Genomic DNA, 16,248 nt, shown 5'->3' on the forward strand with positions numbered 1-16,248 from the left:
CAGCTTGACAGAATCGCTCCAAACCGTTAAGGAGGCTGGATGGATGCTCTTAACCTCCTACAGCTTTTATAGGAATCTAAAGCGGCTACGCACACAGAGGCACTGACATTAAAGCAGGCTGCTTGAACACAGTCGGAGACAGTGTGGAGGGATGTATGCACACATGATAAAAGAACATGGTTCAATCACAGTTTAGATACAAGAATACTTATATTTTACCTTTTTTTTTGCAGCCTAAAACATTTGCATTGTGCCATACATGCATATACAAGAGCCAAAAACATAATACACCATCATATTCAATCCCCAATAGTCAAAAACCTTTAAATACTCTCTCATTCTTGGCTCTCGACTGATGATTTGGTGTTTAGCACATTAATGGAAGCAGTGTAGGGGTATTTTAGATAATATTTTGATATTTCAGTCAGTCAAAAATTATTATTCCTGGTCACACCCCTAATGCTGCTGTATGGCAATTACATAGAAAGCCTATGCAATTGTGAAAATCCATGAGCTGGGATTCTCCTGATACTGCCGACAGTCAAAAATCAAGGGCTAAGCTTAGTGATGCCGTTTGAGGGCAGCTGGAAGTGTATGATTCAACTTCACTCTTAGACAGAGACAGGGAAGGAAAAAGTAGTGGGCTAAGAGAACAGGGAGCCAAATTTCACTGTGGGTTTTACTGCAACTTCATTCAGGGCATCAGATGGATTTCCATTGTTGTTACCTGTTACTGGAGGGAAGAAAATTTAATGGTAACCAATGTGAGTACCACCGGGGAAAGCTTAACTTCACACTTCCTGCAAAAGTCCCTAAACACAGAGAAAATCCTCTGCCTTTTTCATGTCTTGTAAACCTAATTTAGACACTTCAAGGAACATGTATCCATCCAGTCAGGCCACAAGGGCAGCAGACTAAGGATCCTTCATGCCAGCCACATTTTCCGCTTCCTCCTGAGGGATTCCAAGGTGATCCCAGGGTGGATGAGATATACAAAATCTCTCAGCGAGTTCTGGGGTCTCCAACCAGTTAGAAGTGCTTGGAAAATCTCCAAAGTGAGGTGCCCAGGAGAAATCCTAAGCAGATGGCCAAACCTCCACAACTAGATCCTTTCGACATGCAGTTGAATTCAATTCAATTAAATTCAGTTTATACAGCACCAAATCACAAATACAATTGCCTCAAGGTGCAGACAGACGAGTGACTTCACTCCGAAACCCCTCAAGAAGGAGGGGTCTAAAGGAGCATTCAGACAATTAATTCTCAGTTCTATGCAGTAATGCAGAGACATGGTTAGACTAGCTTATTGTAAATGTTGCGAATTTTCCTGAATATGACTGGAAACTGACATTTTAAAGGAGAGTTGGGAGATGTGCCTGTTTCTCACTGCTGAAATAGTCCTTTAACTGAGCTTTCTTGCCTGGATATTAGACTTTAAAACTCTAACAGAAACCTAAGTTATCCCCAAGCTTTAACATGAGTTAGGAGCAGCTGTGGTTCAGAAGGTAGCACGCTCATCTACTGATCTGAAAGTCAGGGGTTCAGTCCCTGAATCTTTTGCCCTACTGAAACCCAAATTGGATGGATGCATCAGCAGATAAGGTGTAAAGGGTTCAATAAAGGTTTCTGAGACACCAAGTTTTGCATTAGTACAAAGCTGGCCTAAAGCTAAAGGCATGAAAACTGGAAGCCAGTAAGAGACATCTGAGAGAGAAGAACAGGAGTATAATTGTTATAATTTTTATAATTTTTGTGATAGGAGTCATGACAGTCTTTTAATAAACTGTTGAACTAATCCTTTAAGGGAGTCTATTCTTATTTTGCATTTCACATTTTACAAGCCTTCCTATCTGCCACCATCACACGCAGCAGCTTGTTTCTGATCATCACCTTACTTTTCCTCAATGATAAGAAAGTAATAAGCGACCTTGTAAAGCAAGATGTTAATTATAATAATACTTTGTTCACATGTACTTAGAAGATCAGAGTTTCAAACTGCAACACAGAGAAGTAAGAGAGAGTAAAACATGCAGAAATCCTTAAATTATGACTAGAAGCAATAAAAACGTGAACCAGTGTTAAAATAAGAAAAACTCAAAGCTGGATGGTTCAGGTAGGTTTTATGTGCCTTTGGTTTCTGTTGCTAAGTGAACACAATGGACCTAAATAGTTTTATGACCTACCCCACGACTCTGACAAAGGGTTTCTTTTAAAAATCAAACACCACCAGCTTTATTTTCAGGTTCTTAAGCTCATAAATGACTGTTTTGCTGCAAGTAGAGAAAGTGAAGAACTGCAAAATGCTCTCACATCAGAGGTTTTCTTCATCGTTCTGGGCATTTCAGTGCACTTTGTGTACTGGAATACATCAGCTCACACCCGGCCTGTGAAGGGAAATCATCCCTGCATGACGTTTTACCCGCAGAGACCCCAAACATTTACGTGCCTCCCCCGGCTTGATATCAGACACCCTGCCACCACCACCTCATCATGGAAGTACCTCTGGGAGACAGTCACGTCTAAGCCTTTTACATTTACCCATAAGGCAGGTGTCATGAAGATGGAACGATGGTACAAAGCAGGAGTCTCCAAGATATGAGCTCTGAGACCAGCCGGGCCGAGCTGTCCGTCCCCGCCCTGAAACTGACGAATCTGGGGGGAAATCACGAGTTGCATTCCACTTACTGCATCTTTCCTCATCCCATCTGGCCTCCCTCACCACACTGTTAGCTTCAAAGAGCCCCTGCTCCCCGTTAGACAGAAATCACTTAAGAGGGTTGTTTTAAATTGCAAAAGCTTTCAACCGTCTCTGAAACAATGCACAAAAGCGGGCCTTTCTCTGCCTTTGAAGACGGCATTGTGTGGGCTTTCTGTGCGCATCTCTCCGCGGAGGACGAGCAGAAGAAAGGAAAGCAGTCACTGGCCTGTTGCAGGACCCTGAAAGTCACAAACACACGTGGACTCCCACAATTCCTTTATATAAAGTGGCTCACAAAAACATGCGCTCTGCTTTTCAGTGCTTACCTCCCCTCCAGCAAGGAAAGCTATTATTATGGCACATTACATGTCAGTAAGACTGGTTTCAAAGGCCCACTGAACACTGCATAAATGCTAATGTTCTGTTTCCAACATGATTCATTACTTATTCAGTCCGTTTGAGTACTATTCCTCTTGGGGAGTGACATTGTGTATTAATGGTCAAGAGTGGGCTTCACAGACATATTTTTGTCTCTTGACAGCAAATTCAGCAAAGCATGCAAGTGCTTTTCCCAGAAACAAACCCTTCTGCACCGCGTTTTCATGATTTCCCTGAAATAATCATCCACAGGATCAACAGTCAAGCTGGCTGCTCTTTGAGTTAAATGCATCTCCAGACTTTTGAAGACCTTTTCACAGTTATCTGCTACTTTCCTTCTCTCTAGTTCAGTTCTTCCTGTCATATTTCCTGCTAATGTGGCTACTGTGGCTCTGTGGTTAATGCTGGCTTTGCGCCACTCCACTGGGAATTCTGGGAAACGAGCAGTTGCATAAAACAGACCAAGATGGTCCTAACAAGGGTTAAAAGTCAAAGTGAGAATGAAAATAAACAGAAATTAGCCACCGCAGGCCTGAACAATGAAGCAGGATTTGGGGCTCATCAAGAAGCGTGGCGATGTACTCACTGAAGTATATCGCCATGGTAACTTGTGCTGAAGACTTATCCAGCTCCAGAGTCGGTTATGTTTGAGATTAGAGAGGAACAGATGTGTAACCACTATATGTAATATAATATATAGTACTTTTTATTTTTACTCTGTGAATAAAAGTTTTCATTTTCTTTTTGCATCTGAAGGTGTAGCTGCTCTGCATTTTTGTTGTATACTGTATAAAGACAATTAAAGGCTTCTTATTGTAATGATCATAAAACCGTTTGTACTTGCAGACCTCATATCAATATATGTATTCTGTTTTTAGAGTTTTCCTTTACCTGCTCTCAGGTAACCAGGTCTGCAGCTGAAAGAATAACCCTGTCTTACAGACTTCTAAATATTCATTAATTGGAATAATGACATTGACATTTTTTCATGTTTAAATGACAGATGTGAGCTATTGCAAGTCCATTGGACACAGCTGGTATTATCAACAGCTTTTTTCCAGTCTTACTGAGCAAACACATTCAAACACCACTGATCTGCCTGCTGCTACTTTCAGCCTGCACTGGTTGTTTAGCGTCTTCATAGTTTAGTTTCAACTTTGCTGCCTACCTACCAGTGTTTGTAACTACTGAGATGTGGCCAGCACCCAATTCTTTCATGTGAGCATGTTTATAGCTAGTCTAACAAACCCTGTGGGTTTAATTACCTTTATGTGTCCACTTGGCCTGATTCAAGTAAGTGAAGGCAGCTAGTACAGGCCATTCTACTCACTTCATTAAGAGTACTCCATATTCATCCTATAGCCCAAGCCAGTTACAGTAGCCACATAATAGCCAAAAACGTTACAAGTTCACCTTTTTGGTGCTAATAGCTCATTAGTACAAAGAACAAATGAGAGCCAGCTTCTTGCAGTTCAGCTCAAGGCCCTTCATTGACCAAGTCTATCAAAACAGGTCAGACCTTCATAAAAATTTCATAAAAGTCTGGGCTGTAAATGCTGACTGCATACCTCTCAGCAAAAGTTGCAGGTTTTATTCCCCAATGACTGCTGAGACAACCAGTACTGATCTGAACATGATACATCAAGTCTCCACTTGATAGATGAAAAATTCAAATTACCTTAAATCTTTTAAGATGTTGAATAATTTAAATCTGATGAGCAGTTCTACTTTCCAAGAAATTTTAATCTGCTCTTTAGAAAAGTGGCATTTCTGATCGAGTGTAAGGGATTGTGTCGTTAGCATAGAAATGGGTCCATCTAGTGGACACATTCATAACTGCAGCTTGAAAACCACAAAAGCGCAGGACAAAAACTTAATTCTGTGTTTATTCAGCAGTAATAAATAGTGAATAATGTGATCACATACAGACAATTAAAGTGGGAAACATTTAAATTAAGTGTACATCAATTTCTAAAAAGTGCTTTTTCACTTTGTGAGATTTGTGCTAGTTGTGCAGATCAGCATCGTGTGTCTCTGGTAAGAGTTCCTGCAAAAAAAAGACAAAAAGTTTACACTTCATTTGTTCATATCTGACCATTTTTTCTAAATAAGTAATAAATGATACACTGTTTATATTTAAAGTTCTTATTTTGAGCACTTAAGACTCAATGTTTTTTTTAAACCAACCCAAATATTCAGAATTAAGGGCTAATCAACTGTCAGACATCCCATCAAAATAAATTACCGTTACATCATCCTTGTCGTTCGTCTGAGCTGCAAACCTCCAAGAGGACATATGGACGAGAGACCCTTCATCTCCTGTTTTCCTGCCTATAACCTTGAAATAATCTGTGCACCATGCTGAAAGATGCCTCAATTCCTACAAAGCATCAGGTGGACAAAGGCTACAAGAGCAGCTATAGTAAAGCATGCACTTCTGTGGAGTGTTTTACCTTCAGGTTAACAGGCTTCAAACACAGCCGGACTCTAAACTCTTCTTTTAAGTGTAAAAGTTACTTCAGTTATTTAAGATGATAGTTCTGCTCTTTACAGTTTGTTTAAAAAAAAAAAAAAACAACATTTTTTAAAAAACGACCGACATCTTGTCACACTGCAGCCTGTTCCCCGTTTTGAATTTAGTTTAAAAATCAACCCTGAATATAAAGGTGTGTCAAACACTTCTTACATCTGAGACCATAAAATAAATCTGAAGCATGGTAAAACATGAGGCAAACCTTGTGATTGTGGTTGTGATTTCTTGTGTCTGTTCAAGTGTTGTGATCTGGTTTCATTCTTGGAGCCATCTGTGTCACTCTTAGGCATCCATGATTTCTCTGTTGGCAGAACAATGTTATTAGAAATGTGGACCAGCATGTAAGGAGAGAATTCTAGATAAACTGTGTGCTCACCAGTTTGCCACCTGTGCATCAGGTATCTCTGGTCCACATCCCTCCAGTTGTCCTGAAGAGGCACAGCACAGTTCTCATCCATTTCCCGGATGGCATTCCCGGTGGTGCAGTGGTGTAGCCTCTCCCAAGCAACAGGCTGATGCTGCAGCTCATTGCACACACAGTTCTTCTCCCTCAGCTTTGGATACATCGCTCCAGGACTCTTCTCCAGGTTCTGCTTACATGCTAGTGGCCTTTTAAGGTCTGCGAGCTTCCTGAGATTGTCACCCGGCCTCCACCTTTGACCTTTGCGACACGAGCTGTTTTCAGAGGATTCGCCCTCAGTGTCATGGCCCCGATGAGGACTGCAAAGATCAGGATTAGAATCTTTCCTCATCAGCCGCCTCTTGGTGTGAGATTTACATGCGTCACATGTCGGTAAGGGGGCGTCGTTCCACTGCTGGAAGGGAACCGCTTTTCTTTTTAAGTTGTGCCCGTCAAGTCCAGGGCTGGCAGGCATACAGGTTCTACGTTTTGTCAGACATCTGGAGCAGAGTCTTTCCCTCTTTGGCACACGAGTACTGAAAATGTTCTCATTGAAGCTTCTGCTGAGGCAGCATTCATGGTCGGAAAGGCTTCTTCGATCTGCTTTGCCTTTGGGTTTGTATTTCTCCTTTGGCTTGCGAATATTTAGTTCTTTGTATTCGAGGTCTAGTTTTCGCCTTCGAGCAGAAACATCTAAACCCTGAGGTCGGGTCTGCTTCTTGGGAGCTTGCGGCAACTTGTTGCTGTAGTAGACATTCTCAAAATCAGCTAGCCAGTTAGTTGAGGGGAGATAGGCAGGTAATGATTCGAAGGATGTGTCCTGAGAATCCTGGATACTGGTTTCTGTTCTGCTTTGGCTTCGATCTGCCCCAAGAGGAGAGCTCTCCAAATGCTGCACATTGGATACAGCCGCCATCTCCGTGCACATTAGATTTGGTTTAGAAGGTTCTTCCGAAACAGGTGATTCCATCATAGGGCAGATATCAGCTTCAACCACCATCTCATCCTGCACAGTGGAGACTACTCCCAGGTCATCCTCTTCCAACGGCGGCATGTCAGTCATAGCTGTGCCATCTTCCGGAGGAGCCTCCTCTTCCAGCATCATGTCTGCAGAAGTCACCTCATTAGTAGTCAGTGTTTCCTCAAGAGACTCTGCGGGACCATTTTGGATCAACGACTCTGAGGAAGGAACCAAGGTGTCGTCCCTGGACCAAACTGAAGACTCCATCTTCCTCAACTCATCCAGGTAGCTTGTATCAAACGACAGGTGAACGACTTCGAGTTGGGGATTCTTGGTCATACTCTGCTCTCTCTCACTCATCACCCCAGCTTCCCCACATGCTGCCTCTTGAGACTCCAAACTGCAAACGACAGGGACCATCTGGTTCCCAGATTCTTCTAGAGCAGGGATATTCTCACCTGTGCTGGGTGCTCCAACTAACAGGATATCAGGACAAACCTGGAGTGCCTGCTCCGACTGGTCTGCAGGGAGGCAGAGTCCCTCGTCCTGCAGGACGTGACCCTGGAGAATGGAGCTACACTGGACCATGTCCTGGGAAAAACTACGGGATACTTCTGCGGTCTCGTGAGAGTGCAGAAGCTGTAGTCCCACAGGTGTGGTGCAGCATTCAATCCTCACCTCTTCAGTTTGAATCACAAAGCTGCCATTTGATGGCGTCCTAATGGTGGACGAGGGCACCATGTCATTACTCTCTGGAGAACTCTCCACAGTCAAGGCTGACGAGAGCACCCGACTGTTGGAGACATTGGTGGTGGTGCTGCTGCTACAAATTGGGAAGACACTGGATGACTCCATGTCTCTGGAATTTGGGGTGCTGGTGTTCTGTGTCACTGAGAGTGGCTCAGTTTGCACCTCGGAGCTGGTCATTTCTCTGGTTGGGGAGTTGTGTTGGTAGCGCAACCTGCGGGCGTGATAGGCCATGGTCTGGTAATACTGGGGGTTTAGCATGCGCCTGTAGTCCATGAGATGAAGGTGGGTATGTGGGACGACAAAGCCAGGTGGCTCCATGTATGGATTAGGCTGATAGTGTGGCATCATTGGCATCCCAAAACCTGTAACAAGACAAGAGGATTAAGTGAATACCTCAGATTTTAATTTGTTAAAGGCTGCCACTACAATGGTTTACTACTGCTCGTGGGGAGCCAGTTAGTGCATAGCTACAACATTGAAACCACAGCTGCTGCAGATGTTAATAAAAATACAATACAAACATTAGAACTACAGCCATGTAGGGCTATTCATAATGCATACCCTCCTAGTTTGGCACTTAAATTTTAATGACAAGGCTTTGACTGTAGTAGTAAATACTGGGCTGATGAACAAATGAGATGGTCTAGTGTCAGCTTGTGTGGGACTGCACAGTATTTACCCTCCTCATCTCCCCTTTCTACATAAAAATGACCAATATACAGGTGAAGACACACAAAGGAGAGTGCCAAAGACATCATACGATGATTAAATCTCACAGATGGCAAAACATTGTTGCTTTTTTTAAAGATATGATTCAAAAGAGACAAGTCTGATGCAGCCTTCCTGAAACCAAAGATTACCACCAGAAAAAAAAAAAAAAAAAAAAACTACAGCTCAAAGAGCTACATTTAACCATCAGTGGGAAAGAAGGTCATTGCTGATTAAGACTGTTTCATCAGACTCCTTTAGTGCATATCTACTGAGCAGTTTGACACTGAACACTTTCAGGTACAGCTGTTTAGCTGCTTGTTACTGCAAATACCTAATGAGCCAATAGCAAGCTTCTGTTTAAACACCACAGTCTACCTGAATATTGTTGCTGACCATGTAGAAAAAAAGAACACCTGCACACATCTTCTAATTGCTGTGTCCAAAAGGATAACACCACATCACAAAGCTCAAGTCAACTCAAATGAGCTTCTTGAACATGGCTCCGTGTACTTAAATGGCCTCCACATTCCCCAGATCCACATCCAATAGAGAACCTTTGGGATGTGATTGATCAGCAGATTCTTACCCTGGATGTGCAGCTGTATGATGCCATCATGTTAATGGGCTGAAATCTCTGAGGAGTGTTAAATGTGGAGCATTAGCGATTTAGGCAGCACTGAATTGGGATTTCTTTTTTTTCCTCTTCTTTTTTTTTTAAAGTGACCAAGTACTAGCAAGGTGTACTTAATGAAATGAGTGGATTAGCGGGCAGGGGTTCTCTCATAGTTGACACAAAGGCTCATGTTGGCACTTCAGGGAAAGACAAAAGTTGCAGGATTTAGCATTTGAAGATATTGAAACGCACATTGTGAGATAAAGTCTAGACAGCTTGCCAGATACAAATTTCTGAAATATAATTACACACCTTTTGTGAAATAAGTGTTATTTAATGAGGATTTTAAGCAGACAGCTACAGGATTAAGTAAGAAAAAGAATTAGATACAGGGGATTAGATTTCACTCCTCTCAATTATTCCCTAACATTGAATTCCTAATTAATTTCACCATATTCAGAAACAAGCAGAAAACCCATTTATTAAACAGGTTCTGAGAACTGACAGCATTTAGAGGTTTCACAGGCTTGAATAATGTTCAACATCTACACAAGGAACTTGAGTCCCAAAACTCTCATTAGTCACATTAAAAAGCACTAACAGTTGAGTTAAGCTTACCTAAACCTGGGTAACCATAGTATGGATTGTAGGACACAGGCATGGGCATCGGTACAGGCCACTGCAGACTCTGCATGGGCATGTATGGCTGCGAGGGCTGTATGTAGAAGAAAGGTTTGTGTTGCTGCTCCTCAGCACGTGGAGCCCCTGGAGCCGGTTGTTGGGGCCCCTGAGACGGTTGAGCTGCACTCAGTGGGTTTGGACCACGGGGGCCCAAACTGTGTGAATATTGCAAGGTAGACGTTGCTGCCTCCATATCTGAACAAAGAGAAGAATCAAAATAATTATTGATACCTTGTTACCGCAATACCCTTTGACAGACTAAAAGTGACTTGTACCTACTTGCATAAGGGTTATCCACTAAGCAGCCAACACACCTCCTCTGCGGGTTAAATAGGAAATCAAGGGTGTGCGATTAAGGCCAGGCTGGCATTTTAGTGCCAGGTGACAATTGTCCAGTTAAAGTTAAGCAATTTGCATTAAAAGCCAATGAGAAATGTTTGTTTCCAAAGATCCCCTCCCACTCTGCATCAGCTCACCTGTGAAAAAGGCAGATAATAGATCAGAGACGTGGAGAAAGTAAGACTGATGACTTCCACTGACCCAAAACAGGTGACAGGGGAGGTGAGAAGCTGAGTGGCTCTAATGGAACAGAGCTGCTGCTCATTGACGTGATCTACCTGATGAGAGTAGCATTGATAAAAGACGCAAAGCAGCTCATCTTGTCATTTTTAGCGTCTTCGTTAAGTTCCCCCTTACTTGGAGCTGAGCAGCAGTAAAATGCAAAGCATGCATCCACAAGCCCTGTGTGATATTCACGTTTGACCCCTGAAGAGCCAATTATGAGTTTAGATGGGAGCTCATTAAGTAGCCTTGAGCAGTGTTTAAAGATGGCATTATCCATGAAGAATAAACTAACAGACCGTTTTGTTGACTTTGCAGTGATTTTAAATCAGCACTGCTACTGGAAGAGGCGTTCTATGAAGGCATTAAAGAAAAAAACGCACCCTTTTTCTCACGTACTTCTTTTTCTCACCCTGTTTCGCATGTGGAGACTGAAAAGCTAACTGATAATTCACAGAAACTTTCTTTTATTGTATTGAAAGGTTGTAAATGCAGACACCAACACTAGTGTTTTTACACAGTCTTCAAAGGACCAGCAAACCTGGGACAAATTCTAAATGCAATGGATCGCTAAATAGTTGTAGGTTTTCCTTGAAACTTTGAACATCTTGTATTACACAAGATGAATAAAAGCCCCAGCAGAGTCTGCTGATTTTTATTTAGATGTACAGTATTATTTCCAGTTCACACTCGTGGCCTGGAGAACCCAATACAGCCAGGACCATCACCAAAAAGCAGGGAGGCATTCTCGAGGTCACCAGGCTCCATGCACTCCAGCTCTCAGCTCACAGCTGGATTCAAATAATTGTTTTGGTTCTTTTAGGAAAGCTTCTGAGTGAAATATGTCTGTGCAGCCATAATGAGAATAAGTGAGTTCTTTAACAGCTAATGAGACGACCTCTTTTAATAGAGGATACACTAAAAGAAAGGAAAATGCGATAGCATCCAACAGTTCAAAGCAACAAACCATCAACATAAGGTTGTGCAGATTCTTTATCATACATCTGTTTTCTTAACTACTTCCTTCAGCTGCTCACTTTAGGGGTCACCACACCAGCTCATCTGTGTCCATCTCACCCCATCCTAAACATCCTGCTCTACCACACCAACCCTCTCTTTTGGAGAGAAAGGAGCCGACTCTGGGTGCACCCTTTACAAGCCGCTAGTGCAAATCAGGAAACTATGAACTAGATACTTTGAACTTTATGCTGGCCTAATCAAATCTGCTTTTGAACGTCCTGTGCTCTGTACTTATGTTACACACCAGTTTTAAATAAATAAAACTGGGTTCGAACCGGCAACCTTCCGATTACAAGACGAACTGCCAACTCTTGAGCCACGTATTAGTTCTGTCCTTCGCTCTAATGGTTGAATTAATTTGACTTAAGTCACAGAAAGCCTCAATAAAGGCAGAAGTTACACCTTTGTCTCAGAATAATGAGGTGGTATTTTTATTTTTCATATGACTTGCATGTCTTGAAAGAACACATGAAGCAATGTGTCTACCATGAACTTTTTTAATCACATCTTCAGGTAATTATTTCCAAACCAACATCAACAACATCAACCAGAGTGCCAGGTAGATTTTGGGGGGCAAACTCAAGGACAGAGAGCAAAGGGAAACCATCACTTTCTTGTGTCCTTGACTCCTCTTCCCACCATAGGTGCAAGCAGAAGAGGTGAAAAAGGGATACAAGGAAAAGGAGTCAAAGCAACAGGTGCTTGGTATATAGTCTCATTTTAAAGTGATATAAATGAAATGACATTTCACACAGCTGTATTTTATGATCTCAGATGTAAAAGTGCTAATGTTGTAATTCAATTAATAAAATAATGCAACAAGGCAAGATGTACACGGAGAAACGAGGAAGAAAGGATTAAATAACAAACATGAGCAGATGAGCTGCTTAAACGGTCCTCCATCCACTAATGCTTGTATAGTCCAGCTGTGTACTGTCTCCTTTATCCAGTGAAGGTAAAAACACTTCCACAACTATAGATCCTCCTGATGGTTCTAAGGAATACAGAAATTAACTTCAGGCTCACAGGCAGGACAGGAAACAAGGAGGTACACACTAGTGAATGAGAGAAGCCCAGAGCACAATCAATGATGCTCAGCTAGAAAACATTGGACTACCCCACCGCCTCCCCCCGGTCAGGAGAGCATCCTTTGAGAGGTTAATCAAAACTGTTCTTCAGTGATTTCAAGGGTCTGCAAATACAATTTGGCATTCGATAATACCAGGTTGATATTAATAGTCTTCAGGACAATACCGAGAAAATCCAACAATCCCTTTTGAGAAACCTCAGAAACAGACTGAGGGGAGCAGAACATCAGCCTCGAACGGATCGGCTGATTGTAAAGTGAAAAGAGAATATTTTCCATGCCAACATAATACAGCCAGCTTTGTTTAAACTTTGTGTTTTGCATGGAGGAAACATTACTCCTGGGTAATTCGTTCCTACCTGTATTCAAAATGTTAAACAAAAGAGTCACCACAAAGATTAAATAATGACATTTTATTGGACTGGCCCCAAACAATGGCACACCCCCGGGTGTTACTACCTCTGTGAAATCTGTTAATCATGAGTAGTGCAAGACAGTGTCACTGAGGTTTACTTCTTTTTTTTTTTTTACTTTTTTCACCAAACATAAATAGGCCTCCTGTGCGGTGCATTTCACCTAGTGCTCCAAATATCTCCAAACACATCCTTGAACATTTACACCCTTTGGGGGGGACCTGAGGGGGAGAAAAAGAAAAACAAAATTAACACACTTTAATAAATTATATAATCAGTTGTCAGTCACTATAAATATATTAGACCTCCCACAGCAGCACAGAGTACTGCAACTGAGTGAAAAGTACCCCATCACATCAAGCATTTTCCTGAATTTCACCTACAGATCCACAAACTTTGTTCAAAAGTCGGTCAAGGGACATTAACATCTCGGTTCCCCTCTCACTGTAGAGCCTGAATAAACAACAGGGTAGATTCTGTTAAATATTCACACAGGAAATCTAAAACAGAAGAACTACCTACTAAAGAAAAACGCATTAACCTCTGTTCCAGTGTGGTGGCAGCTCGTCGTCGTCACGGGCCTCATCTCTGGGCCTGTGGTACATCACTTTCCACTGAGCACTTGTTTCTTTTCAACCCGTGCAAGCAGGAGACACAACAGTGAGTGAAAGTTTAGTAAAACAACATGCACACAGTAGAAATGTATGAAAACTGAAACTATGCCACAGTAAAAACACACCTTATTTAGTTAATTAGACTAAAGAGTTTATGGTTTATTTTGCATTTGCATTTTTTTTTTAAATTGTATTATTTTAAAATATGACAAACACTGCTCACATCATAAGAAACAAACTATGAAAACCTAAACCACTCAGCTGATGCTGGTGAGCAGAATTTAAAACCAAGCAACAATAAAACTTGAAAGGACAACATTTCGAGTTGCACACCTTGTCTCCTCCTGGGAATCACATCGCCTTCAGTCAGATCTTCTCTGCAGAGCCTCTCTGTGAGAGACGGTTCAGAGTCACTACAATGAACAGAAAGGATCTGAAAATATCACAGAAGGAGGCGTCCTTGGCTCAGACTTACCTTGACATGTCCTACACTGCAGCTCGCCGCTGTCCATCTCGCCTGCCTCACCTTCACCTGCCTCTTGCTTGCAACCATCTCTCTCTTCGTCCTGGTCCACTGCATCCGTGGGCTCTTTGTACAGGCCTCTCTTATACGAAGACTTGGCTGGATGCCTTTGTGGTAAAGGGTGAGTCTTCCTCGGTGAAGAATGCTTCCTCACAACCACCCTGATGGGCTGCTCGCACCCTCGTCCATATCTGCCCTCATCCTCCGAATCTCCAGCATCGTCCATGTACATCTTTGAGCTGTGAACTTTGCTCCTGCCCGTCCCTTTAGCGAGGCTCTTCCCACAACACGCGCACACATACCTCTTCGTACCTGGCCGCCACACTTCCTCTACATCCTCAGCAGCACGGGGAGATCCACCAATCACCTCGGTGAGCCGCCTTCCTGCGTACATGTGGTGCTGGGGAAAGAGGTCCACGTCGTCCAGATCCGTGGAGAACATTTCATCTCTGGAGGAGAGTTCATCCAGAGATGGACTAAGGACGCTCATGCGTTCGTGTTTTGGCTGCATGGACAGGTAGTTGTAGTAGTAAGGAGCAGTCGGGGAGCAGAGGTGGCCAGGTCCGGCAGATCCAGGTGTTAAAACATCATCGAACGGCAGCTTGAGGATCTGGTAGCTCCGATCAGCTTTGGCTTCATCCAAAGACACTGCTGGATGTTCCACCGTTGAGACGTGGTCTCTGTTTTTAGACTCCTGTACTGATGGCTGAATGGAGGAAATGGCGAGTGAGGCTGGAGTGGAATTACGCGGCTCCTCGGCATCACATCTGGGAACACATTGATCAGTCACTGAGACATCTGACTGGATATCCATGACTTCTTCTTTCCCAAGATGGAGGAAACCATCTACTGCCGACCGCTTGCCCTCAGGACACTCCTCATGGACAGAGGAGCTATCGAGGGGCAATTCCTCTTCCAGTCTTCCTGCCCAACATCCCTGAGCGCTCAGGGTGCCTAAGATCATTTGGCTGGACTCATCGGCTGCAGTGGATCCGCCGAAGGTCACAGTAGTGGACTCTGAATGCAACATGCGAGCCTGCTCTTCATTCTTCTTTTCTTCTTCTGGAGAAAACATTCCTGAGGACTGGGACGCAATTCCGGAGTCGAGTTCTCGTTCGGCGCCCTGCAGTTCATTGGCTCTAATTTTATCCAGGCACTCTATGAGCTTGGTTATAGCGTCGCTGGGGTCAGTTTGGGCCTCCGAGCAGGCCGTTTCCCGACGGCCATGAGGCTGTGGATGGTAGTGATGCTGCTGCTGGCGAGGTACGTCGCCCCAGACAGGAGCGTGGAAGCGAGGCTCAAACATTCGCCTGTAATCCATCGGGTAAATAGGAGCATGTGGTAAAACAAAGCCAGGGTATTGCATGTACTGGTAAGGGTGCATGCAGGGGCGGCCAAAGTTAAAAGCTGGGAGGATGGTGAGAAGATAAAGGGAATGAATGGCAATGAAGCTGCATGCACCATCTGCAGGTTTAATGCAACAGTGGATGAGTGTACATACCTCCAGGCAGACCAAAGTGACTGTATGGGTTGTTGAGCTGCCACTGTGGATAGAGGTAGCAGGGCTGAGATGGTGGCTGGACATAGAAAAAAGGTCTGGGATGGTGATTTCTCTGTTGTCCACTCCCAAATGATTGTGGCTGTTTGCTTGCATCTACAAAAATGTGTTTTAAGATCATTAACAAGCAATAAGTAAATAATCTATTATTAAATTAAAGGTTTAATCAGCATGAGATGAGATACTTAAGGCTGCCTTTACCGTCCATTTTCTTTCTCCTTCTTGCTCAGCCTGTCAGAAATAAAACCTCCAGAGGGATTAAAACAGCCACATAAACATCCCCAAGCTTCTGGAAATTAAACTCGTTCGTTTGTTTGCTTTTTTTCTCCTTCTATAGTTAAAGTTCCTCTAAACAAACAACGGTAAAGAGGCTTCCCACTCAGGTCCACATGACGCGACCATAAACCAAAGCTGAAACATCTCCGTTAATCAGTCATATAGGAAACAGCTGCAACTCCTGCAGGGCTGCCTGATTCAAGTGCAAACGGAGAAATCAGCATCGCGACCTGTAAATAAATGAATAGTTAGGATTTATTCCAGGGGGTTACAACCTAAAACGGACACACAAAATAAAGAGTCGGCATCAGTAAATAAGTCAATTAAATTATGTTACGCCGGACAGTTATGTCTGAACATGCCAAATTCAGACCAACACCCGACATCGACATGACAGTTATTTTATTTTATTGTATTTTATTTTATTAGCCGAAGGGAGACGTAATTAAACAAAAATCGAACAAAGTCAGT

At 43.0% G+C, this 16,248-nt stretch overlaps 2 protein-coding genes across 3 annotated transcripts; both read right to left on the reverse strand.

The window, feature by feature from the left end:
- Positions 1-4,944: 4,944 nt before the first annotated feature.
- Positions 4,945-10,100, reverse strand: LOC147322278 (uncharacterized). Its single transcript, XM_086306760.1, has 5 exons — positions 10,005-10,100; positions 9,663-9,920; positions 5,986-8,082; positions 5,812-5,910; positions 4,945-5,123 (listed from the first exon to the last, which is right to left on the reverse strand). Exons 2-5 carry the CDS (start codon positions 9,916-9,918, stop codon positions 5,095-5,097), a joined length of 2,481 nt encoding a protein of 826 aa, XP_086162886.1. The 5' UTR covers positions 9,919-9,920; positions 10,005-10,100; the 3' UTR covers positions 4,945-5,094.
- A 2,691-nt stretch (positions 10,101-12,791) lies between these two features.
- Positions 12,792-15,996, reverse strand: LOC147322279 (bucky ball-like). 2 transcript variants are annotated; one of them, XM_086306763.1, is made up of 7 exons: positions 15,703-15,996; positions 15,445-15,597; positions 13,896-15,350; positions 13,754-13,810; positions 13,348-13,434; positions 13,190-13,259; positions 12,792-13,027 (listed from the first exon to the last, which is right to left on the reverse strand). In XM_086306763.1, the coding sequence occupies exons 1-6, from the start codon at positions 15,707-15,709 to the stop codon at positions 13,228-13,230; spliced, it is 1,791 nt and encodes a 596-aa protein (XP_086162889.1). In that variant the 5' UTR covers positions 15,710-15,996; the 3' UTR covers positions 12,792-13,027; positions 13,190-13,227. The 2 variants fall into 2 exon arrangements, with proteins under 2 accessions (XP_086162889.1, XP_086162890.1); XM_086306764.1 differs by having other exon boundaries at positions 13,186-13,259; positions 15,703-15,994.
- Between the last annotated feature and the right edge of the window lie 252 nt (positions 15,997-16,248).

The sequence above is a fragment of the Aulonocara sp. 'chitande type north' Nkhata Bay genome, linkage group LG9 (genome assembly GCF_057382095.1).
Source record: "Aulonocara sp. 'chitande type north' Nkhata Bay isolate Kocher_YH1m ecotype deep benthic linkage group LG9, A_spYH_male_GT1.1, whole genome shotgun sequence".
In the NCBI taxonomy this organism is placed as follows: Eukaryota; Metazoa; Chordata; class Actinopteri; order Cichliformes; family Cichlidae; genus Aulonocara; species Aulonocara sp. 'chitande type north' Nkhata Bay.